This window comes from Dermochelys coriacea, chromosome 5 (assembly GCF_009764565.3).
Source record: "Dermochelys coriacea isolate rDerCor1 chromosome 5, rDerCor1.pri.v4, whole genome shotgun sequence".
Classification (NCBI taxonomy): Eukaryota; Metazoa; Chordata; order Testudines; family Dermochelyidae; genus Dermochelys; species Dermochelys coriacea.
The window spans coordinates 88,249,913-88,275,116 of record NC_050072.1 but is presented as its reverse complement, the minus strand read 5'-3'; the positions used below and the strand labels follow the sequence as shown (position 1 = coordinate 88,275,116).

Below are 25,204 nucleotides of genomic sequence, written 5' to 3'. Positions count from 1 at the left end.
ATAGCTCTGAAATTCAGTTGTAATTTTATTCATTCAGTTTTGTTGCTGTTGTTGAACACTCACCGTTTTTGGCAAGAATAACTGAGAGATACTCCTTGTAGAAGGAGCTCACATAAAGCAGTAAGCTTGGGGTCCGTGTTGTCCGAAAGGTAAACGTGATCACCTCCCTGATCAGAGTCATGTCAGCGTAGAAAGAAGAAGCATGAGAACTGGAATTTTTAGCTAAGGTGTAATATTCTTGAAAATTGTACACCAGCGAGGTGCCAGCTCCAAAATAGGCAGAAATCTCTGAAACAACATGTAATTTACTTTTGTTAACATCCTGCAACCAAATATTAAGGATTTTCTTTTTTTACAGAAAGGATTTTAAAAATATTCATAGCTACTATGATTAAACTGGAAAAGAAATATCTATAGCACTGTTGATCAGCATGGTAGATAAGAATATGGGCCAGGATTGCCCTCTCCGCAACCAATCCACACATAGAGGGGACCCGCTACACACAGATTTCCCCTTCCTTGTGAAAGTGTGTGTGTTCAACCACTTCTGCTGTACTATCCTGCCCTCCTTCAGACTCTGTGTAGAGTGCTCTCTGATTTAGGATTTGATGTTGGAGGAGGGAGCAGTGTGGATACGATAGGGCACAGAATGTCCCCCTTCAATCCCTGTAGAAATTACCTGGTACAGATAACACAGATTGGAGCTATCTTCTCTTTTCCACATAGCCCTCAGACCTTGGAGACATTTTGGAAAGTACCATGACCCATAAGAGTAAAGTGACCTGATCCATGGTACTTTTGATATAGTCTGGAGATGAAGAAAGCCTATTACTGTAGATCATCCAGTGCTTCCAGGTGCAGCATAGAATTAGTCCCTACGGTATATAGGCTAATGTTACCTTGTTTTGTTTAAAACTTTTCAATTAGTGAGGTTTAAAATCCTAAACAGGATAAAGAGCCTTATCTTGCAAACCTAATTACTGTTGTGTACTTCCATGGACTTTGCAGGACTGGATCTCAGATGTCTTTCTTTGTCATAAATATTTAAAATGGATTTTGCTAAAAAGTTCATATTTCCTTTTACAGTGTATTATTTCTCCAGTTTAAGAACTTAATAATAGTTAGGTGCCATATTTTGGGAAGTTATTTTAAAAATAAAAATAAATGAAACATCAGGTGAAATAACGCAACAGGAATTTCAGCTTTACAACTCTTACTATTAAGAAATAAATTTACCATGTATTGAAGGTTTTATGTAAAAACAGGTAATTTCTCAAAATTGGGTTCTATCCACTCCCTTTGCAGTTTCTGAATATATGTGACTCCTTTACTGCTAGGTGTGTTTGTGAGGACGTATTGGCTTCCAAATAATAGAAGTGGGAGGCGCACATGGAGTTCCATTTCTGCTTCTTTGGCCTGATACTGTGAAAGTGAGTGTGATCACTGATAATGATGGTAGTTGAGGTCACTCAGCACTTTGCAGGAGACACTCAACACCTTGTGGGAACAAGCTCTTTATTTTTAGCTGGCTAATAGGATTATTAAAAAATAACAGAAGTATTATTTGGATTATTTTATTACTGAAAAATCAAATCAGTGGCCTTCTAATTTACCATCAATGCCACAATGAATGGAAAATGTTAACAATTGTGGGCCCATTCATATTCCCTGGATCTACAAGCAGTGGGAGCCATTTAGCTCTCTCCTTCAGGAAAAAAACATAATTAGACCTTCCCCTTCTCCCCACCCATATTTAACACCCCTTCTGAAATTTGGATTTGGAGGACAGAAATTAAGTAGTTTGTTGACTGACCTTAAAAATACATTCCCTAACTACAATCTTATAAAAGGAAACCAGAAACACGGAAAAATGTGACGGCGTCTTTTAACACACAACTCCTTCCCTCTCCCCACCCCCCTCTAAAAAGCACCCTAGAATAAAATGCCCACATGCCCTGCTTTCATCATTTACCAAGATTACCTGGCTAAACTATTTAGACTTTCTTTTGAAGATCTCTGGTTCATTATCTGGAAGGTGCAGACAAACAGTTTTCTAAGACCTCTTCGCATAAGCAAAAGGCATTACCACAGCTAGCAGATGTAATTTTTGATTCTAATAGCAGAGATGCATCAAGCAGGGAAGGTTACTGATGCTCTCAAGTAATGTGAGTATCAGCTTTAAAAATTACATACTGAATACAATCCTTTGGAGACCCATAACAGGGTTTAAGTGAACTATTCACTGGCTCTGCAGAAATACAGCTGAAAGCATATTTTTCTACATTAAATAAAGGTGAATTAAAAAGACATTTTTGCAAATAGAAGCTTGAAGTGTATAGACACATCTCTTCAGATAGTGGCATAGAGCTTGCTCCAGATTGTATGAGTTGGGATAGTTTTCAAGGATTATCATTTTCAATTATTCATAATGCCAGAAGAGATCATTTTATAATTAATACTCAGTAGTTACATGCTTCCACATGTGACAAATTTACTATTTATGCTTGCCTTTCTTACAGAATGGCCCAGTGTAAGCAGAGAAAGTACAGTCACAAGAGAATCCACTGTATTTCTCTCTACATTTTCCTCCATTGTGACACAGGTTACCGTAGCTGCTACAATGTCCAGGACAACCTGGTTCAACTCCTGGAGTTATTTTTGCTCTCTCTTCCAGGTCCAGGGCTATTCCATTTAACTGCAAAGAACGAATACATCCTAGAAATCCTTTCTGCCTGGATGCTGTTCCACCTGAAATAAATCCATATGAGCTTTTTAAATTAAAAAGAATGGATGTGTAAGAGCCTCTATGTTTTACATCCCCAAACATTCCATTACAGTCTTTGCATGTGCAAATATTTATAAGTATCTCTGAATATATATCTTGATTTTTGGTTTTGTCAAGTAATTATAACAAACTCTTGAAGCTTTTTACTGAAGGAAAAGATTTTGCACAATAAAAGATACCAAGCAAAGGTACAGTGTTTTAGTTCACAGAAGAGGAATATGTGGGCATTAGATTAAAAAAAACCAAAAAAACAAAAAAACAATTGACAACACCTCTATGTGAGGACAGGAAGTATGGGTCCCAGCCTGGGACCTGGCAGACCCAAATTCAATTCCCTGCTCTACTGCAAACTTCCTGTGTGACTTTGAACAAATCACTTAGATTCTCAGTGGCTCAGTTCTCCAACTATAAAATGGGGGGAGTACTTCCGTACCTCACAAAGATGTTGTGGGTATGAATATATTAAAGACTGTGAGGTTCTTAGGTGTGGGGTCATATGCATACTATAGATAGACAATTTGCTCTTCTCTTCTTTAGATTTCTCTGTGTCCTGACTTTTCTATGTTTGTCCTTAAGACTGTAAACTCTTTGGAGCAGAGATCATCTTTATGTGGAGCACTGAACACACTGTATGGTGCAAAGAGCAATAAAGGCAGAGAATCTGGCCCCTGAGGAACTCCTCTAGTACAGATGGCATGCAAGGTGCTTTCCCTGGCAAAAGGAGGTTGGAATACCTTTGGCTATTCCTGGCTGACAGAATGGCCCCTTTGGGGCTACAGGCAGCCAGGTAAAAGTAAGGGTAGTTCTGAGGCTGCTTTAACTTGTGCTAGGAGCTGAAGTGGTTCCCAGCTAGCCCCAGAATAGGGAAGGTATGAAGGTGGCTAAACCAACTTCTCCCTCTACAGCCCAGATAGTGCAGTGAGAGGAGCTAGGTTACATCCATTGGGCTTGGGCTTTCCATCTATTTTCCATTATCATGACAGTCTTAGTTTCCTGCTAATAAGCTTTTTAACCTCACTATTTTAATGCCCAATCCTCTATTTTTTCCATATATATAAATACCATTGACTTTAGTGGGCTTACCCAGCAAGGAGCACTATTAGAACTCAGCCCTTTGTTTCTATCAGTGGATCCATCTAAATATTTAGTTACTGAAAGCCTTCACTCAGCAGTCTTTTATGTCAACATAAATATTCAATTGTCACTGCGGCTAGAGCTTTAACAGATGCATACAGTCTTTAGCGTTCTCAGCTACAGCTGAAAAAAGAGGGGAAAAAGCCTAAGAGAAACCTGGCTACTGTGGTTTTTAGTCCTTTGATCTTACTTACAAATCTTCCTTTGTGGTCTCATATTTGATTGACATTGTTTATGTATGGTATGTCTCCTGACAGCTAACATCTTATTCATTATGGTATTCAGAGACATGAGGCAATCTACAATTCCTGTGAGAACAATACTTGCCGATTGTTAATAATTGCTGGTTTAACATGCATCTAGAATTAGCTTCCTTTAAAAAGCAAAGACAGCAAGTACCATACAAGTCCAATATCGTCTGCAATTCTTATGCATTTCCAATTTTATTTTTAGTTAAAATCCTAGATCCAATTTTTCTCAAATGTCTATTTTTTTATGATTCTAAGAACATATTTACTTCCTCCTTTGAAGAATTTTGGAGCTTTAGTGGTAAAGCTTGATTTTAAGTGTCCATAAAGCAGCATGGGAGAGAAGTGGGATTTAGCTAATGAGTTACTTATAACAAGAGCTGCACACAAAAAAAGATTTTTTTTGGGGGGGGGTGAATTATTTTTACAAAGTTATTAGGGTTTTATCCATCACAGTTAGAAGTTTGGAGGAAAACTTTAGTTGAAATTTCGTCAACAACTCTACTCAATACATATGAGAAACAAATACAAAAAAAAGGCCTTAAGTATGAATTAAACTTTATAGTATCCAGAAAGATATCTCTCACCTATATACTGGTTTTATGACTTTCTAATGTTATATACTACAATTCTACATCAAATATGTAACACTAGTGTAACACTAATTTGAATGTTCGTTATTTATATAAAAAGAAAAGGAGTACTTGTGGCACCTTAGAGACTAACAAATTTATTTGAGCATAAGTTTTTGTGAGCTACAGCTCACTTCATCAGATGCATTCAGTGGAAAATACAGTCTGGAGATTTATATACACAGAGAACATGAAACAATGAGTGTTACCATACACACTATAACGAAAGTGATCAGGTAAGGTGAGCTATTACCAGCAGGAGAGCTGATTTGCATATTAATTAACCTCACCGTAAGTATTTTATTAAAAGTGCTCGTTAAAAAGCAGATGACCACATCCTACAGTTGTCACTCAGGCAAGAGTTCAATTAGATTCAATGCGAATTTTGTCTGAGGAAAAACTACAGGCTCAAGCCTTGAATTTTGTAAGTGGACTCTGAAAATATTGCATTTCTCCCACTTTTATATTAAGGTTTCATCACACCATATTAACTATATTTAAAAGCCACTGGTTCCTACCATTCTTCTACCCTCACATGCAGATAATAAGGAAAGAAAGGGACACCCACCTACAAATAGCTGACTGTTGAGCTGCAAACGGATATGCCCATCAGACGGTGCAGTGAGAGTCTTTTGGGGAAGTTGATCCACTTGTAGCAATGCTTCTTTGATGTTTCTTTCAGCCCTCACATAGTGCCACTGGTTGTCATTTAAGGGAGTGGGTGATTGCACTGCAACTTCAAAAGGTCCATTTCCCACATCAAATGAAAATGTCACTTCAGAGGGAGCTAGAATCAATACATAAGAAACAGTTTATTCCAGTTAGCTCACACACATAAGAAAGGTTAGAGTCTTGGGTCATAAAAAGAAATTCATTAACTGGTAGGAAGGGTTATTTCCTCAAAAGACCTGTCCTATTATTCTCTTCTTCTGGTTATGATGGGATGGTACAATTATTTGTTTCGTGGACAAACAACTTCCACAGCTATAGAGGGCTATTCTGGCCTCAAAAAAGTCCACTCTTCACATTGTTAGCTATTGAGAGCAATAGTTTGTTTCCAGCATGAATTTTGAGGTTATGTCCTCATAGCAAGCATGCTAGTTGGGAAACAGTGACTGTGCTAGTTTCTTTAGTTTTAATGGAAATAAAAATCATTTCCTGCCAACATGCTAATTGGCTGTCATTGATACCTTTATATTTTAGTTAACAGTACCATTGATTTTTTTTTTCAAAAACAAGTTACACACTCAGTAGGCTAAAATTTATTTTCTGATAAGTTCATGCAACTCCCACTGGCATTAAAAGACAGATTTTTGGCTCACAGAACACATGTATTGGGCAACGGAAAGTACTAGTCTATTCTAACACCTGGTAAAATGTCCAAAGTTTACTTCTTATCTTTGGGCTATAACATACTATAATTTCTGCACAGTTTTATTCCTAAAAAGGGCAGGCAGGGAGAATGAGGCAAGCCCCTGCACCCTGACCCCGCTCCTCAGTAGGAGCACCGGGTGGGCAGAGCATGTTGGGGCGCAGACTGCTTAATGGGTGTATGCAGATGATGGTGGCAAAATTGAAGAAATATTTTTTTTAATCCTGCACAATAGTAGCATATTTTTTTTTAAATAAAAAGCCATTCTGTGTCAAAACTGATCCAGTTCATCATGGGTCTTCCACTACTAACATTCTTCCCTCTGGCTTCACTAGTCTCAAGTCATCATTGAATAATGATATTTACCAAACTGGGTATGTCTGAAGGAGAGTTATGAGGTTTGTGATGGGTGGAATAGGCATGAAATAGGTGTGTATGAATATAAGTATTTATGACAAGAGATAAAGAATCTTACGATCTCCAGCAGAACTGGATAGATTCTGTATGTGAAGGGGTGGCTGAATTTCTCCTATTTAAGCTCTGTCTACACTGGCAAGTGAAAGACAGAACTTTTGTCATTCAGAGGTGTTACCCCCCCCACCCCAAAAGACAAAAGTTTTGTTGATGACAAGCACTGGTGTGAACAGAACTTTGCTGGCAGGAGAGACAACACTAACACTACTTGTTGGAAGTTTTTTGTCAGCAGGACAGTTCTCTCCTGTCGACAAACAGTGGCTACACTGTGTAGTGTAGACATAGCCTTAGTATTCATCCAAATGCTTTCCTATCTGGATGTGTATTTTGCACTTCATTATACCACCTCATTGTTCTGGAGTATCAGCATCTTGAGCTTGGAATATCAACATACCACAAGAATGTCATTATTGCATCTGAGGTTCTGCTCTGAAATGCTAAACAAGAGCATATTATTGAAGTTTCCTGTATTTCATGGCTCTCTAGGCTATTAGATCATTGTACTTTACACCAAGTCACACTGTTCTAATCTAAGACAATTCAATTATACGGTTGCCTAATATGGAAAAATAGGTTCTCTCTCATTTGAATTCAGCATTACAAAGTGCTAATTTTTGACAATCTAAATGAATGCAAAAACCAAAACCTGTTTATTAAATATGACTTACAATGCAGCTCTATCCTTATGAAGTCTTTAATCCCCAGGTTCTCTAAAAACATGCCAGAGGAAGCTGTAGTCTTAAAGAAAAATGACACATCTGCACTGAGTTCTCCATGGAAAGTAGGGAAATGAAGATATGAGGCCTCAGTATTGAAGGAGGCTGAATTCCAAAACGTCCCTGGTTACAGCAAAACAAAACATTAAATGAAACAGCAATGTCTAATATTGTTTTAATATGGTTTTAACCTTTACAACTAATGAAGCAAAGTACCCAATGCAAGAAACAGTTTGTAATGTATGTCACTATGCATCTCTACTCTTAGAAGAACATGTAAACACTTATTTTATATGAACTGTGATCATAGCCCTGCTATAATATGTTACATGTGTGATCGTGGGTGGAATTGTCACTTATAATCAAGAAGAAAAACGTAGTTTATACACATACAGCCGGACCCTGCAGTTGTTGAAGGCAATCGGAGTTCTTCCACTGACTTTAAAGCAGTAGGATAAGTCTCTTAATTTCTATGGAAGTAGTTAACTAGTGTCCACAGTTTTTTGCCCTTTAATTGATTACAAATTAGGGACTCATACTGCTTTCTTACTCTCATGAGTAGTGCGACTGAAGTCAATGTGACTACTTGAGTAATGGTTACAAGGTCAGATCCATAGATTCCAGTGGTCTTATTTTTCCATCACCTGATATTTCATTATCATTTGTTGAATTTTGCTCTCAACTATTCAAAAGCCTATCTAAAATCCCTAATCGAACTAAATCTAATGGGAATATGCTCTACATTCATGAGGCCCAATTAGAAACACCTTGTTCTTATTACTGAATTCTTACATGTAAATCTATCTTTTTAATAAGCTATATTGCTTTCTAAATCAAATGAGGCATCCAATATCTTCTTATGTAATTGAACAAGGCCAGTGCATATTTTCCTGCTAATGCTGTGATTTAGTATGAAATAGATGCAAAAATATGACTTTATTTATCCAAGCACTCTGAATTTTTGAAAAGATTCAATTTTCTAAACTTTTCTCTTACCTGCAATATATATCTCCAGAACACATTGTGTCCTTAGGGGCATCATGCAAACCCATCAAAGTTAACGAAAATACTCCCTTTGACTTCAGTGGGATTTGAATCAGGGTTCTGATCCTCATAAAGCTATCACTGATTTCAACATTTTTTGGGGGGGCAGGAGGTGTTTGTGTGTGTGTGGGGGGGGAGTTGGTGTGTGTGCGTGTGAATCGGTACCACATCCCAGGCTCTGCATTCAAGTTTGAAGGGAATAATTTTGCTCTTAAAGAGAAGTTCTACGTGTTAATCTTATTGTCTGCTATATCCATTGCCTCCTCTGTGAAGTAGTGGAGTGACTATATCTGACCTCATATTTAGCTTTCTCCCCCTCAAATGTGGGTACTGCAGATTGGGCCATTTGAGGGCTTTGGAGAGTGACACTTCCCCAGTACATAGTCAACATTCAATTAAGAGCTAACCCCATATCTGGGATATAACTGTGTGTCTTTTTGGTTGAAAGTCCTCTACTCCAGCTAATTCTGACAACTAGAACACAGCCTTTCTGCCAAGGACAGCAGCCCGATAGCCCAGGTATCCAGCCTCTCTGTCTCTGGGAACTGGAGAGGCAGAGAGCCCAGGTGCCCAACCTCTCTGGCCTGAGAGATGAAGAGGGACTCTGAAAGCTGGGGAGGCAAAGAGTGAGAGCAATCAGCTTTGTCAGCCCTCCTGAAAAGCTTTTGTCAATTTCACTTTCTGACTGCTGGCGGAAAATGAAATCGACAAGGGCCTTCCGAATGGTCATTTGTCATCCCAATGGAAAAATGGAATTTTTTGATAAAATTGAAGTTTTCTTGTGGAAAATTTTGGTTTTACAAAAAGGGTCTTTTTGATGGAATATAATTGCAATGAAAAAAATCCCAACATCTCTTCTTACAAGATTATTTAATTACTCCTTACACCTATGTGCACACCAGGTATTCTTCTGCACAGTTCCTATTGAGAATGTGGAAGTATCTGTAGAAGCAACATTTCCACAATAACATCAGGATACAACAGTGTAGGGGGATCCTTCAGTAGCACATCGTTGACATTGTGGCATTGTGCCAGCCACTCCCTGTGATTGGTATAGATGCCACAGCAAGGGAAAGGGATCATACCTACAATCTGGCACTCCCCAGATGGCATAATAGATGCATGGGGCTGTTGCCTGCCAGTATAAGTTACAGCAATAATCAGGCCAATGTTATTTACACCAGAGGAGCAGTTAAAAGATGCCCTATGACTGGGGGAGTAAAAGAGTCGCTTTTCACCTGACTCTCTTAAATTGTGTTGTGGGCTCCTGATCTGCAGTCAAAAACCTTCATAATCCCCCGGCGGGGGGGGGGGGGGAAGAGAAAAAAATGGAAGAAAAGACCTAATATCTGGAGTCATTTCCTTTAGTCTCTTTTGTTTTTTCACTGTCTCAGGTCATATTGAACTTCGCTGCAAGTATGATTAGTGCATGTACTAGCTATTTAGTAAATAATGGGCTAGTTGTTGCCAGTAATTCAACACAGTTGGAAATTGAATACTAGTAATTTATATAAAATGGGTTAAAAATTGCTGGCAATTAGAAGGGAAAAAAAGACAACTGTCCATAGAAATTATGTGATTAGCTCCAATGAACCATTTGAATATGCATCTGCGTGGCAATGGGACGTTTAGTATGGGGGATTAGATAATTGCCACTGGGTCATCATTTGGCAAGTGAATTAGAACATTTTAAGGTAAAAGGTAGAAAACTCCCCTTCTCTTTTGATTATGATAGTTCTGATCTGTTTTTGAGACCCTCATATGGAAAATGCCACTGAAGTCCAAAGTTGAAAGTTTAATTCTTCCTATTCCTCCCTTACTTCATCTTTCTTTTCTTTTTACTGCATTATCCCAACCCTGAAACAGATACATAAAGTATTTATGAATATTAAGATATTAAAGGGATAACCACAAAAAGACCCCCACTAGAAGTAAATATATAGAGCCAGATCCTCAGCTGCTGTAAATTGGTGTGGCAAAAGAGATACTTCAGTGTACAATACTTGAGGATCTAGCCTACAGTCTCCTGTGTAGTAAACTGAAACTAACACCATGGAATAAGGAAATCAACTATATTTAGCATTTTATTTGAAATGGTAAGACTTGAACCGCCACAGAACTAAAGGAAAAGTAGAAGAAAGGCAGCCTTGTTTGCTATAAATAAAACAACACCCATATCCATATTGCAAATAATACTTTGCTTTCAAGATTTCAGAGATTCATTAAAGAGAACATTCATTAACAAATCATCTTTTATCTTACCAATTTTAAAATAAAACATAAAAAGACAGGAAGAAAAATGAAAACATGACAGTCAAGTTAGTAGTTTTGAATGCTACAAAGCTAATCAAAAAGGACTCCTTCACAACAATTTCTTAGTTGTAAAAAGTCATTGGAGCTGTCTAATATTTATGTCAGAACACAATTTATTTTTTTATTTGTAACAGTTCCTCTGTTGATACTTTTAAGTGCTGTATCACACGCTCTATGTGTGAAACTCCAGCAGGGATCAAAGTGAAGGAAAAAAAGTAAACAAAACCAAATAGCTTCCAGTGGAAAACAATTTACAGATTTTAATGCAGATCAATTGGGAAAAAGAATTTAGTTTTCTGTAGATGTCTCCTGCGGGTGTGTGTTGGGGCGGGGGAGGCAAGACAAAACTCTGCCTGACATGGCACAAAATTTACTCATCTCTTATAGATAATTTAGCTAAAGCAAAGAACTGGTAATCAGGAGATCTAGATTCTGTTCTTGAAAATGCCACAGATTTCCCATGTGATGATGAGTAAAATATTTTAATCCCCATCCCAGTTTCCCCAGGTATAAAATGGAGATAATACTGTCCTATCTCAGAGGAGTGTAGTGAAGCTTAATATATTAACATTTCTAACGTACCCAGAGATCACCCAATGATACTACTGTATATAAGAGACAAATGCTGGTCTCACTTAAGTCAGAAGCTTTGTGTTTCATCTAAAGTCAGATCCTTATCATGTTTACATGCACATTATTATTATTACTTTATAAAGCTGTACTTATTGAAAATTGAAGATCCTGACAAGCCTTATAAGACTAGTCCAACTGACTTCAGTGAAACTACCAGCATGAGTAAGGCGTGCAGGATTTAGCCCATTGTCTCTATCGATGAAGGGGCTCTTTGGTCTCCATTTTGCCTTCTGGCCTGATAGTCTGGTTTTATTTTTATTGTTTCTATGTGGATGTGGTCACTGCTTCCCAAGTGGCCCCTCATGGCCTTGTAGTACCTTGTGGTACCTTGTCTCAGTTTCTCTTTCCATGGGGCATCTTAACCTCTGCAGCCTCCCATCCAATGGTATTCAAATAAGGGTCCCAATCTAGGATTCAATTTATTAAATCATGCCAACAAGGTGGCATAAACCAACCAGAACTCACAACAAAAAAGTGTCTTCATCCCAGTCTAAGGCTGAGCCCAGCCCCTTGTCCCTATGGATCTGTCTTCCCTTCACAGTTCACACACACTTCTGTCCCAGGCCTAAGCTGAGCATAGCACCTCCCATTTTCCTGCTCTCTTAGCAGTAACTCCCAGGCCTTCTTGCCTCGAGTTTGGCATTCTAAGCTTTCTCTACTGGCCTCTGTTTTATGTATCCCGGGCCTGATCAGTCACATGCCCTTCACTATTTTCTCCACCTGGGGACATAAGTTGATCTTGTCACATATGAAGCTGAGGTTCATCTCCCCTTAAGGTGGCCATACTGTGGCCTCCTCTATAAAAGTACATTAGAAAAATGATTTTTCCCTGTTGTGGAAAATCAGGGGTGGTGGTAGTGGTGGTGGTGCTTGTAATAATCAAACTCTACTACTTACATGTCTTATTCACATCTGTTTCTTTTCACATTTACCCAACATTTCTTTTGATGATGCAACATGGAAAAAATCCCATTTGGTCAGCACAGCAGTGTGGAAGGCAGAATTACTAAAAATCTGCAAATTACTTCTTTTAAATGGATCTTCCTAACATTCCAAAATCTGGCAACCGTTTGCCTTTGATAATTTGTGAGTACAGCTGCCCATCTGTATTGCTATTCTAGCTCCCCTGCACTGCAGTTTATTATAAAATTCATAGATTATAAAGCCATAAGGGACCATTGTGATTATCTTGTCTGACATACTGTATAACATAGGCTATAAGACTTTCCTGAATTAATTGTTGTTTGAACTAGAGCAGTTCTTTAAGAAAAATATCCAATGTTGATTTAAAATTTTCCAGTGATGGAGAATCCATCACTACCTTTGTTAAGTTTCTCCAGCAATTAATTTCTCTTGCTGTTAAAAATGTACAACTTATTTCTAGTCTGTATTTGTCTAGCTTCAACTTCCAGTCACTAGATTTCACTATACATTTCTTTGCTAGATTAGTGAGACCTATGTTATCAAATTTCTATTCTGCATGAAGGTAATTATAGATTATGATAAAATCACCCCTTCACCTTCTATTTTTTTTTATCTAAACAGATCAAGTTCCTTGAGTCTTTCACTATAAAGCATGTTTTTCAACCCTCTAATCGTTCTTGTGGCTCTTCTCTGAACCCTGTCTAATTTAGCAGTCTCCTTCCTGAGTTGTGGACACCAGAACTAGATTACAGTATTCCAGTAGGAGTTTCACCAGTACCAAACACAGAGGTAAAATAACCTCTCTTCTCCTACTCAAGATTCCCCAGTTTATGCAATCAAAAACTGCATTTGCCCTTTTGACCAAAGCATCGCACAGTGAACTCTTGTTCAGCTGATTATCAGCCATGATCCCCAAGTCTTTTTCAGTCACTGATTTGCAGGATAGAGCCCCACATCTTGTAAGTATAGCCCACATTATTTTTTTCTAGGGTGTACACATTGGGTGTACAAATTTGGACATATTAAAACACACATTGTTTGACTGTGCTCAGCTTACCAAAAGATCCAGATTGTTCTGTATCAGTGACCTCTCCTATGGAGCATGGATCAGCATTCATGTCACACTTCACATCAGTACCCGGCCCAAGCCAGGGAAGATAGTGATCCAACCAGCAGACCAAATTTGATGATGAATCCTGGCCACATGACACTTGAGGAGCGTTGCGCATACACTAAGAAGTGACCTCGCCTCATTATTTACTATTCTTCCACTCTTTATCAGTGATGTTTTTCTCTTTTCTTCCAGATCATTGATTAAAAATGTTAAATAGAGTAGGGCGAAGAATCAATCCCTGCGGGACACCACTAGAAATACACCTGTTTAATGATTATTCCCCATTTATAATTACAGTTTGAGTCTGATTTAGCTAGCTATAAATTCATTTATAACGTGTGCATTGTTGATTTTGTATCATTCTCGTTTCTTGATCAAAATGTTGTTTGGAATTACTAAAGCTGTGCAAATATCTGATTTATTGGTTCATGGCCATACCAAGCAAACAAATAAAAATCAATTAAACAAAAAGTTGAAAAATACATTATTTTCAGGTCACATGAAATATTTCATTCAACCAGAAATTTGTTTAATTTTTGAGCTTTTAAAAACTTTTTAAATATAAAATTAAAATAAATTTTGAAAATGAAAAGTAATATTGAATAGAAAAAATACTTTCTTTCAAAAATGTCAAAACAAAATGTTTTCACTTTTTTTTAACTGAAACAATTTAGTAAAATTGACACAAATGTATGACATATTTTGGTTCATCCTAATCTACACATGAAAGATCTGTCTTTGTATAATTTATGAATTTTGGTTGATTTTATGAAGTTACTGTGTCATTGAATGCTTCAGTGGATGTGGTGTCAGCCTTTTGTTATCAGAGCTGGTGTCCCATCTCTCCTAGTACAGAGACAATGGAGACACATTAACATTAATAGCTCCCATTCAAATGGGAGTACATCAGGATAATGGGATGGTGGATACCTACAGGAACTAGGAGTGGAGTCGCACAGAAGGTCCTGGATCCTCACTCACTCAAATCCCAAAGAAAGCTCAAGAGCAGTGAGGAAACTGAGGCAGGGATCTGTTTGCAAGTGTATCTTAGTTTGCCTAGATATGTATATCGCTCATGCTGTCTAAAGTAAAAAGTGATTGTGTAAGAAACCCTGTGAAAATTCTGTGTCTTTGCTTCCACTATCACATGTATCTGAGGGGATAAAGTATAAACCAGACTGCTCACAAAGTTGGAACTCTGGGAAGAGTGTACTTAAGCTATTGGGGAGTCTCGGAGAGCTGGCACTAATCTCAGGACCTATACAGTTGGGCTGTAGTATCCCAGCTCTCAGAAGGGGATGCTAGACACAGGATCTCTACCCCAAGAATATATCTGGAAACACAAACGCAGAGGCAGTGCCTGGACTCTGCTCGTGTTGGATCATATTAAAGAAGTTCTGTATTAAAATCACAAATAAGTTTGATTCCCCATAGTTTAAATTCAGGGTATTACTAATTAAGAGGTCTCTTGGTTTTTGGTACTGTTTCTCTCCCTCTCTGTGTGAAACTTGCAAGCTGCTAATTGTGTTAGTATATTCTAAGACAGAGTCTGTTCTCAAAGCAATTCTTTGTAACAACGACTACTCACACAGAGAGAGACTCAAAGCAATACTCTGTAACAACAGAAACAGCACCCAGAGACTCCCCGCCCTTTTGTTGTGTTCATCTCGCTTTGTTAACAATTGTGATTAAAATAGAGATAGAGGATGTATGTGGATGGATGCTTGGTGTGGATAATAACGGAATGATCAGGGAGGTGCCAGTCTAAGAATCCAGTGTCCATCGGCTGAAGAAGGCATCAAATGGAAATAACCAGAGGACACCTGGAGGGCAGACTGGAATCCACCCAACAGCCTCAAGAATGGGAGAACCAAAGAACAAGATAACATCTGGCAGCACGGAGCCATCAGGAATGTGCCATCTGCTGATTGATTCAGCAACAGCATGATGAAGCAATTCCCATAGACTGGCATAGGAAGAAATTCCTATAAAAATGGACTCTAGAAAGTGAGAACTTTGGGGTCTGATTCTGCAAACCAACTTCCAGGAGCATCAGATGTGCATCTGACAAGGCCCTGCTCCCTCCTCATGTCCAGGCCACCTGGCCAGTGGGTTGGCATGAGCAACTCTAAGGCTGGTAACTATGATAACAACCTTGCAGAACCTCTGTGTGTGTGTGGCTTGGCATGAGCAACTCTAAGGCTGGTAACTATGATAACAACCTTGCAGAACCTCTGTGTGTGTATGAATGAATGTGTGAATAAATATGAAATTGAATGGAATGTTATAGCTATAACTAACTGCTTACTATGATTCTTTCTGTATTCACAATACATGTGGTATTTTGCCTTTTCCCCTTTAATAAGTTCCTGCTGGTTTTTATTTTATTGATGTAACACTCAGACTCAGCAAGCCAAAATCACACAGGCCCAAGTACTGAGATTCAAATACAGGAACCCGGTGTGTAACTCACAGGGGGAGCTTGACCAGGACTGTGACAATTGGCATTAATTATATTACTTTCCTTTAATTCTGTATTAGCAGAGCCCCATATAAACTGTTCCAGTATTTTGCCCACAATCTATGCACAGTACTAGCTTTCTTCCAGTCTTTTAGACTTCCTCAGTGCTCCAAGATGTATTGAAAACTAATATCAATGGTCCAGAGAGCTCCAAAAACCCTAGCACACAAGTTATCTGGACCTGCTGATTTATAAATGTCTAGCTTTAGTAGCTGCTAATTCCATTCCAATAGTAACTAAGGAGGTTAAAAGTATTTCACAATCATCATAAGATATTAATGCATCACTTGGCTTTTTCCCAAAAATATTTATTGACACTTCTGCCCTGCTTGCATTATTACTGACAATTCTAACATTTCCGTGGGCCAATATCATTGTTGTGATTCCTTTTGCACTCAATAAGTTAAAAAAAGCAACAACCCCCCCCTTCTTCTTCTTATTGTCCTCAACTCGCTGATCATAGATTCATTTAGTCTCTTTATTTTCACTAAGCCCAACTACTATGTCAAATCTGACACCAAAATTGTGAGATACAATTTATTAGGTACACTAGAAAGAGAAAATAGAAATTTATGGAGGAAAATGGAGAAAGCCAATAGCAGCTAGCACAAGAATATATTGTCAAGAGAAAAAGGTGTGGCTTAGTGTTCTGAGCAGAGCACTGAGAGCTGTGTCCCTTGGTCTGACCATAGGTACTTGAGAATCCCACAACCTCTGTGGGTCAATTTCTGCACCTGTGAAATAGAGATAATATATATACCTTTATTAGGTGTTCTGAGAGAATTAATTAATGTTTGTATGACAGATGATCTATAGATATAGATGTGGTAAGCATTATATTTATCTCTAATATTGTATTGCCTTGACATATTCCTGTCATATCTCAAGCTTAACTTCTAGTCCACATTAGGGTTTAGAAGATATGGAGTATATTTGTATAAATGACAGCCAATGAGGATAAACAAACACCTTAAAAAACCCCTATTTTATTCACTGTGTCATACTGTTTAAGCCAATTCAGTGCACTGTTTGCAGATCTACTTCATTTTGATATTTGCCATAAACAATTATTTTCATATATGTATAGCTGATTAATGGACCATGAGATTTCACAACCTTCCAGCCTTTGAATGTAGCCTAGTGTACGTATGTCAGGAATGGAAGTAAACATCCTCCCTCAGCCCCTTCTGAAGAGTATGTCAGTGAGCAATTATGATACTACAAATTTCTGTCTGTTAAAAAATAATAAAAGATATATGTAAATAAGAGGATATCCCCTTTGAAGCAGAATCACATAATTTAGTGTTTGACAGTGGCGGAAACAGAAAGAAGCAAAATCTCTCTGGTGAGCACTCAAACCACGGATGTGAGTCCAAGAATATCTAGTTTCATATCTAGCAGCCGTGTTAGTCTGTATTCGCAAAAAGAAAAGGAGTACTTGTGACATCTTAGAGACTAACAAATTTGTTAGTCTCTAAGGTGCCACAAGTACTCCTTTTCTTTTTTCAAGAATATCTATTTTTCCTTGTTAAACAGCACATCTGAGAAATGGGTATTTGCTATGAGATCTTATTTGTGTTGTTCTCCTGCCTAGAGGTGCAGAACAAAATAAATGTTACTACAATGCTTACAATTAGAATGCCAGGGATGTTTGCCATTGCATAGTACCAAATATCTTACTGGTACTAGGCATTATTCTTTAAAAAACATTAAAAAGTAGCTCTAATATTTTTCCACTAATCTAAAAGATGTGTTGTTTGTGTTTTACAAAAGAGCTTTCATTAATCTGTGTTCCCTTTGGCCTTATTTTGTCAGTTTTATCTGATTTCAAATTTAACACACTACAATATATAGAAAATTGTGTTCAAGAATAAGGTGAAACTATGTCCTAGTCATCGCATGGTCAGTGGAAATAATATTCTTATAGGTCACAGCTCTTCATTTTTTCCCAGGAAATCAATTGTTAAAGAGCAATCTTTGGATTCATTCTCTTTAATATTATCCAGACAGAAAGATTTCACTGATCCTACCTTAGTGTAGGACTGGGTAGTACTAGTTTGGAACATAATATCCCTTATCACAATTTTCTCAGCCACACCAGTGCCCATTTTAGCTAAGTACTCATAGTATCTCAGGTCCTTTAAAATATGATATGAAGACACCAGATAAAAGGAGTATTGTAAATTAGTGGCCTGCATGTCCAATAAGGGGTGTATTTCTCCCAAGACACTGTAGCACATCTTAATCATCTCTGCACAGTCATGCTTTAACCAAAAATGGAACATCATAATACAAAAACCATGAGTCACAATGCCTTCATGCAAACTATTCAAACTAGATCCATCATTACCTCTGATCTACCTCCTCATATGTATAATATCTAATTTTAAATGCATCCTGTTCCCTTGAAGATAGAGCCAGGTGAAATTTTTCAGCTGAAATATTTTTGAAGTGAAAAAATGCAGATTTGGCAACTCCAAAACATTTTGCAAGTTCATGTCTATTTCACCAACTTGTTCATTTGAAAAAGAAACATTTTAAAAACAATATGAATAAAAACAATACATTTAGTTTTGACACATAGTGAATGAAAAATTTCAATTTTTCAAGTTGAAATTATTTTTCATTTCAAAATTTCCTTCATTTTTATTTTCAAAAATTTCAAAAACATGAAAAAGACGTTAAAAGTCAAAACCAAACATTTCATTGGACCCGAAATATATGTATATATATTTACTTTTTGATTCTCCAAAAATTTCAAATAATGTCATTTTCATGTAGATGTAAAATTATTTTTATTTACATTTTCAGAACTGCCAGCAAACTGAAAAATCTGTTATTTGCACACTTCTGCTTGAAGATCCTGTCACTCTCTCCCTCATTTCCTATTAAATTATCCATTAACAGTTGGTTGATCTTTAAGTACCTTTTAGACAGTTGACCATACAGTGGGTAAAGCTAGTGAATTATTTGTAGCTTGAAAGTTTCTGTTGTTACTTACTATCACCTCGACAAAGCAAAGGTCCAAGCTTGTAAGCTGCTTCAGAATTTGGTCGGTCTGTATCCGTGATAACAATTTCAGTTACTGGTAGATGTTCTTTATAAGAGAGAAATCCAGTATCATTAGCCCTGAAAAATTAAAATAGAAAACAAACATCTCCTAAATGTTTCTGATTAACAGTCACATAAGAGCATTATATTGTCCTTTTAATGGACTTATTGAACTTGAAAAAAATAAATTTAGGAATACATTTTCAAAAGTTGTAGCTGTATTGTTCAGATAAGATGGGTGATTGTGTGAATAAATGGGAGCATACTTACAAATACTTCCATATTGACCTCATGGTCAGTAAGAGCATTTAAATCTATTGCAGGTCTAAATGAGATCACAGAATCAAGTGGGCAGGCTTAGGGTTGTCATCATCTTCATAAGCATGAAATTTTATTTTCAACATAATTAGGTATTTAGCTGCCTTCCTAAACCTAGTGTGCGTTTTCATGTGTCCATAATTTTGTCTCATAAAGAAAGCAGTCTTGATTTCTATCTATCATGGCTTGTTCTCTAATGTGTTAAAAATTAAGATACTTTGAGAGTGTAATTTTTAATCATTTTGACATTCTCTTCTATTTCATTTTATAAAGTTAAAAAAGCACACCAAAAAGACAACAAACCACAAAAGGACACAAAAATCAAAACAGAACTAAGCATGTAGAGTACAAAAATGACCAATATATATTCTCTATCTCAGTGCCAGGAAGAACCACACCCATGTTCCCCATTTTCCTGGTACTCTCTCTGACACTGCACCTCATATTCTTCATAGTGATATTATTATATGATTATAGCGTAATTATGATGTATGTTATGCAAGATAAGTCATATGAGGTGTCATTGGAAAAGTTATGATTTGCTGAATATGATGATCCTATTTGTATGCATATATGATTTTTGTATCTGAAGTTATGCATATTGACTATGTATTTGTACTTCAAATGTAGTTACACCTGGGTAATGCCCACTAGACAAGATGCTTTCAGTCTAGATAGTGGGTGGGGATTATTCAGGCAATGGACCATTAGAAAAAACAATAGGCCTTAGGAGAAGCTTATCTCCCACCTGGTAAGCCTTCCTGAGAACACTCCAGACAGGCTGTAAGTAATGGCTACTATGACTCTACGAAGACATGTGACCAGGCCACATGATGCTGGACTCCACCTTGGGATGTCAGTATTTTTCCACAGACTGGTCTGGGAACCGAGTTCTGAAACAAAGTGTTCCCGCCATGTGCTAAAGCTACATAAGGCAGGGAGTGACATCATGTGTGGTTCTTCACTCCCCACATAAGAGGATTTCTGTGTGTGAAACACCTGGGAATTCCAAGCTACAAAGCAATTGTAGCTTGTGCCTTAAGAATCTACCTGGACCATCAGTTAGAGTGAGACTCTGCTATTCATACCCAATCTATTTAGTATATTAAGCTAAGTTTGCGTTTTTGTTTATTTGCTAGGTAATCTGATTTGATCTGTTTGCTCATTTATGATCACTTAAATCTATATTTTGTAGTTAATAAAATTGTTTTTGTTTTAATCTTAACCAATGAGCTTTGACTGGAGTGCTTAGGAAAAATCTCTGCTTGGTTACCACAAGTATGCATTGTTCTCTTCACATTGAGGGAGAGGTGGACCAGGTATTAAACACATATACTGGCCAGATTTGACCAGAGCATGACGGTACTGCTCTGGGGTCCTAGGCTGGGAAGCTGGTGTGTAAGAGAGTGTGTAGAGAGCCTGTGTGTAACTGCAGCTGGGTATGTCTCTCTAATTTTTGTGTGTCTCTTTAATTAGTGTTCCCTCTAATTTTTCCAACCCATGACATATCACCTTCACATTGATGCACATAACAAAATTCGTGTGGTGGGGGTGGGGCCAAGAAGTTCTTGTGGGAATGGGCTCAGGGCTGGGGCAGAGGGTTAGGGTATGTGGGGTGGTGATGGCTCTGACTGGCAATGCGGGATCTGGGGTGGGGCCAGGGATGAGGGGCACAGGGCTGGGGCAGAGGGTTGGGGTGTGAGGGGGTAAGGGCTCCATCTGGGGTACAGATTCTGGGGTGGGGCTGCGGATGAGGGGCTCAGGGTTGGGTGCAGAGGCTGAGGGTTTGGGGTGAAGGAGATGCTCCAGGGCTACTGCGGGGAAAGAGGACTTCCGTCAGCGTTCTCTTCCCGCAGCAGCACCTGGGCTTGCGGGGGAGAGGCACCTGTCCCTGCTGCGAGAGCTCTGGGGCTGGGGCTGCAGGATAGGTGCCCCTCCCCCGGCCGCAGCAGGTCCAGGTTGGGGGAGGGCCTACCAGGCCACGCCTGGGGCCGGGCCACTCTGGGGTTGGGCTGGGCCGCACTGCGCCTGGGGCCAACCCGGTGCACCTGGCCCGATCTGGCCACAGCTGGGTGCGGGGCCACTCTGGCCGCGACAGTCTGGGCTGCAGGGTGAGTTGAAGCTGAGGGAGGGGCGCCCCTCCCATGGCAGATTGGAGGCCAAGCTGGGTGGGGCGCCTCCCCCTGCTGTGGCAGGTCCCCGGGTGGGTTCCCTAAGCACCTGCGCGGCACTAAATAGGCTGCTGCGGGGCTGCGCAGCTTACAGGTAACTTAGGTCACTACCTGGGTGAATGCTGGTGAAAGTGCAGGCTGGAGAGCTTGAAAAGGAGCCCAGGTTGGTGGGTCAGAGGGCTCAGTGTTTAACCCAGTTCCAGGTGGCACCCCAGGGGGAACTTCTCATTGTTTTGGAGCAAGATAGGACTTCTAAGTTCAGAACATTTACCATACCTCATTCATAGTACTCCACAAAACTGATGTCTTTTGAAATTTTCTTTAGAATATTTCCCTTCCTAACATGAACATTTTGGCCAGGATATTCAGAAGTGACTAATGATTTTGGATGCCTCATATTTGAACTGGTTGACTTCAGACACCATCAACAGGATGGAATCTCAGAGGGTGGCACTTCTGAAAATCAGGCCTCTTTAAGATGTCTCAGTCTGGGAACCAAAAATTGAAGACCTCAAATTCACTAGTAATTTTTGAAAATCTTGTTCTGTCTCACTGAAAAATGCTGTAACACAAAAGGCCTTAGCAATAATATGTTTAGGTCAAGATTTTCAAAATTGAGTGCCTAAAGTTAAGCTCCTAAATCCATATTAGATAGCTAAATAAGTGGCTTCATTTTAAAATATGCTGAGTAACAAGAAGCTGTCATTGAATTGAGTAGGACCCACTGGTTGCTGGGCCAAACATCATGGTCCACTATAGACTCCCAAATGTGTGAAAAGCATGAATACTTCAGCAAGAATGTAAATATTCACACACCCCTGACACAAGCATAACTGTAACACAAATCTGTGTGCATGCATTGCCTGCTCAATACTTGTGTTTTGTATAGATTAAACATACTTAAGAAGTTCCATTAATTGGAATTTTTTTCATTTAAATTATCCTAACTTCTGTAAACTAACTAAAATGGACTAGAGTTGTTACTGAAACAGAACACTAAATCCAACCCCCTCCCGCAAACTTTGGAGAAGTCTTAACTCTGATTCAGATCTAGCTTCATGGCTTCAGCTCGTATCTAATTTGTACTGTATTTGGACTGATGATAAATGATGTAAGGTGAATACAGAGTTTAGATGAGAATCTGAGTTTTGCAAATGGAAATATCAGCAGAGTTCAGCTGTAGCCTGCTGAGCTAGTCAGAAGTCTGTGAAATCCCTGCTCTGCTGAAGTCAATTACAAAATTCCCATTGACTGCAATGAGGCCAGGATTTTACCCTCTAAATTCTTAGATAAAGAATCTAGTTGAGTCTATTAAAGAACATTACTAAACTCAAAGGCATAGAGAAAAAGGATAATAAAAAAACTTAAATATGTGAAACGAATGCTTTGCTCAACTAAAACATAGTTTAAATCCGATTAGCTTCAATATTTTAATGACTGAAATACATACCAAATGTAAGCCTTTAATCACTGGCAAAACAAGCAATTTACTGAAAATTGGACAGTCTAAATATAAAAATATATCATCCTCAAATAGCAACTAAATACAAGAAATCACAGCAAAATATTATATATTTACCCCTTAATTTAGCTAATTATGGTGACAAATCTTATTTTGAACTGGGGGTAGCAGCATATGTTGCAGGTTTGTAAGTTTTTGTTCCTAATAGCACTGCTTGTTCATAGCTGCTAAATCCTATATAATTTTTGAGTTTGTTTTTCAACAGCAAAGAATTGAGCACAAGCAAACAATACAAAAATCACCATTCATTTCTGTCAGCATCGCAGTTGCAGTAACGCTGGGAATCAATGCAGCTCCCCTCTAATCCACAAGCACATTTTTGAATGTCAGGCAAGGATCCTCCCCAGTAAGTTTGTGTTTCATTGGTTCTTCCAACCCACCAGCTTAATGGAATTCCATCTAAAAGACAGGTTAGAGGAAAATTAATATCTGATCTGAGTTCCTGCTTCTCCCAATTTCCCTCACCCAAACAAATTTTCAAGCATTATGGAAAAAAAATTTAAAAAATGACCACATTTCCTTAAAAACGCTAACCAATTATTCATTTTAATATTTCATTCTCAGGGATTAAATGATAGTCACAGCTTTTTGCTTATATTAGTGGAAAAGAAATCCTTGCTTAGTCAGGCATGATATTAGAATAATTTATCTTAAGCAGTCCATTTATGTACTTTCTTTTAAAATAGCACATGAAAAAAGAGATGCTGTCACCCTAAAAATCAAGTTAATTTATTCTCTGAGGCAAAGATCAATTTGAGATCATGGAAATACCAGTGAGGAAATGAGAAGAGTAAAAAGCATTATAAATGGATTCATTTAATTACTGAGAATACTAAACACACCTTTGCTGCATATTAAGCATCTGGCTTAGTACTACTGTGTGGTGAGAATCAGAAATGTCAGGAGTCATGAGTTAGATCATACACAACAGCTGCAGAATTTATGTAGTCTGAGACTGTAGAAATCATGTTAATGGTTGTGCTACATAACCCAGATGTCGATCCAGTGACTAACAGCAAAGTTTCTCAGAGCCTACTATATCTCTGTGCAATGCACCCATTCAGCATTGATTATAGTAAAATGATAGAGCTGGATGTCTTCTTAATTCTGAAGTACTGCACATTAAGTTTAAAGATGCTGCCAAGTAACCAGAGCAGTAAAAGCACAAAATATACAGAAAAAGATAATTGCTAACAAATATGAAGCATGATGGTAATCCATCTTAAATGAGAGTGAAGAAAGGTGAAAGATGAAATGACTGCAAAGTCAGGGCGTGAGAGGAAACAAGTGTTGTCAAATGGTATGGTGCCTCATAGAGGCACTTGGTTTGTGAATTGTTGAAGCTCTCAAGTTTTCAGCAGTGGGCCCACACCAAGAGGCTGGCACTTAACCCATCTTCAATCTTACTTGTTACTGCCATGCTTATTATAACTCACTGTTAGATAAGACCTCTGTTATGCTTACAATCTCTCAGCTCGTAAACATATTGACTGAATTCATTACCACACAACTGCCAGCCCAGCAGGCCTAAAAACAGCGAGAACAGTTCCTAGAAAAGTCAGACATGCTCAGTGGCATCAATGTCTAGCATCAGTATCTGTGTTTGCAGCCCATCACACAGGGAAGAAAAGCGAGAGGAGGTTAATAAATTCTTTATGAGGCAGCACTTTAAAAAATAAACAAAACAAAACATACATATATAAAATCAAGATATTTCTCCTGTTTCAACAGCTCAGAAACTCTGGTCCTGTAGTTGGGAGTGAATGTTCCTGCTCTTGAACTGGAGACACTGGACTATCTTTAAAAGCAATCCTAACACATTTTTTTGCATAATAGTGTGAGAGCAATATAGCTACTAAAGGATCATAGTGATTAGCTAGCTCTGTTCTGGCAGTGAATATTGCTAAACAAAATGGGAGAAAAAAAGATTTGATGCAGCTTCTTCAAAATGAACACACAAAATTATTAGCATAGCAATTCTTCACTGGAATCATTTATATGCTCTGCATAGGGAAGCCTGAGTGCAATACATTACTAAGAATTGTTCCAATAAAAATGACTTTTTATACTACATGTCCCAAAATTATTTCACATAACTATCATCAAATGCTGCACTTGTCAGACATGCCCAGTAGAGATTACGGATCACAGTAGTGAAAAGGATAAAATTATGTGGTCAATTTGATGATGTACTTATTTGAATTTCAAAGCCTTAGCTTGTATTGTGTTCAT

General features: G+C 38.2%; 1 protein-coding gene across 1 annotated transcript in view; it reads right to left on the bottom strand.

Moving 5' to 3' along the window:
- The window catches only part of LOC119856113 (contactin-associated protein-like 4), a 317,632-nt gene that overhangs the window by 34,306 nt on the left and 258,122 nt on the right, over positions 1 to 25,204 (bottom strand). Inside the window, exons 14-19 of the mRNA XM_038403253.2 lie at positions 23,215 to 23,371; positions 18,912 to 19,039; positions 7,314 to 7,484; positions 5,368 to 5,586; positions 2,509 to 2,748; positions 64 to 288 (exon numbers count right to left, since the gene is read on the bottom strand). Of these exons, the coding sequence (XP_038259181.1) occupies positions 64 to 288; positions 2,509 to 2,748; positions 5,368 to 5,586; positions 7,314 to 7,484; positions 18,912 to 19,039; positions 23,215 to 23,371 (1,140 nt within the window). The remainder of the gene's footprint in view (positions 1 to 63; positions 289 to 2,508; positions 2,749 to 5,367; positions 5,587 to 7,313; positions 7,485 to 18,911; positions 19,040 to 23,214; positions 23,372 to 25,204) is intronic.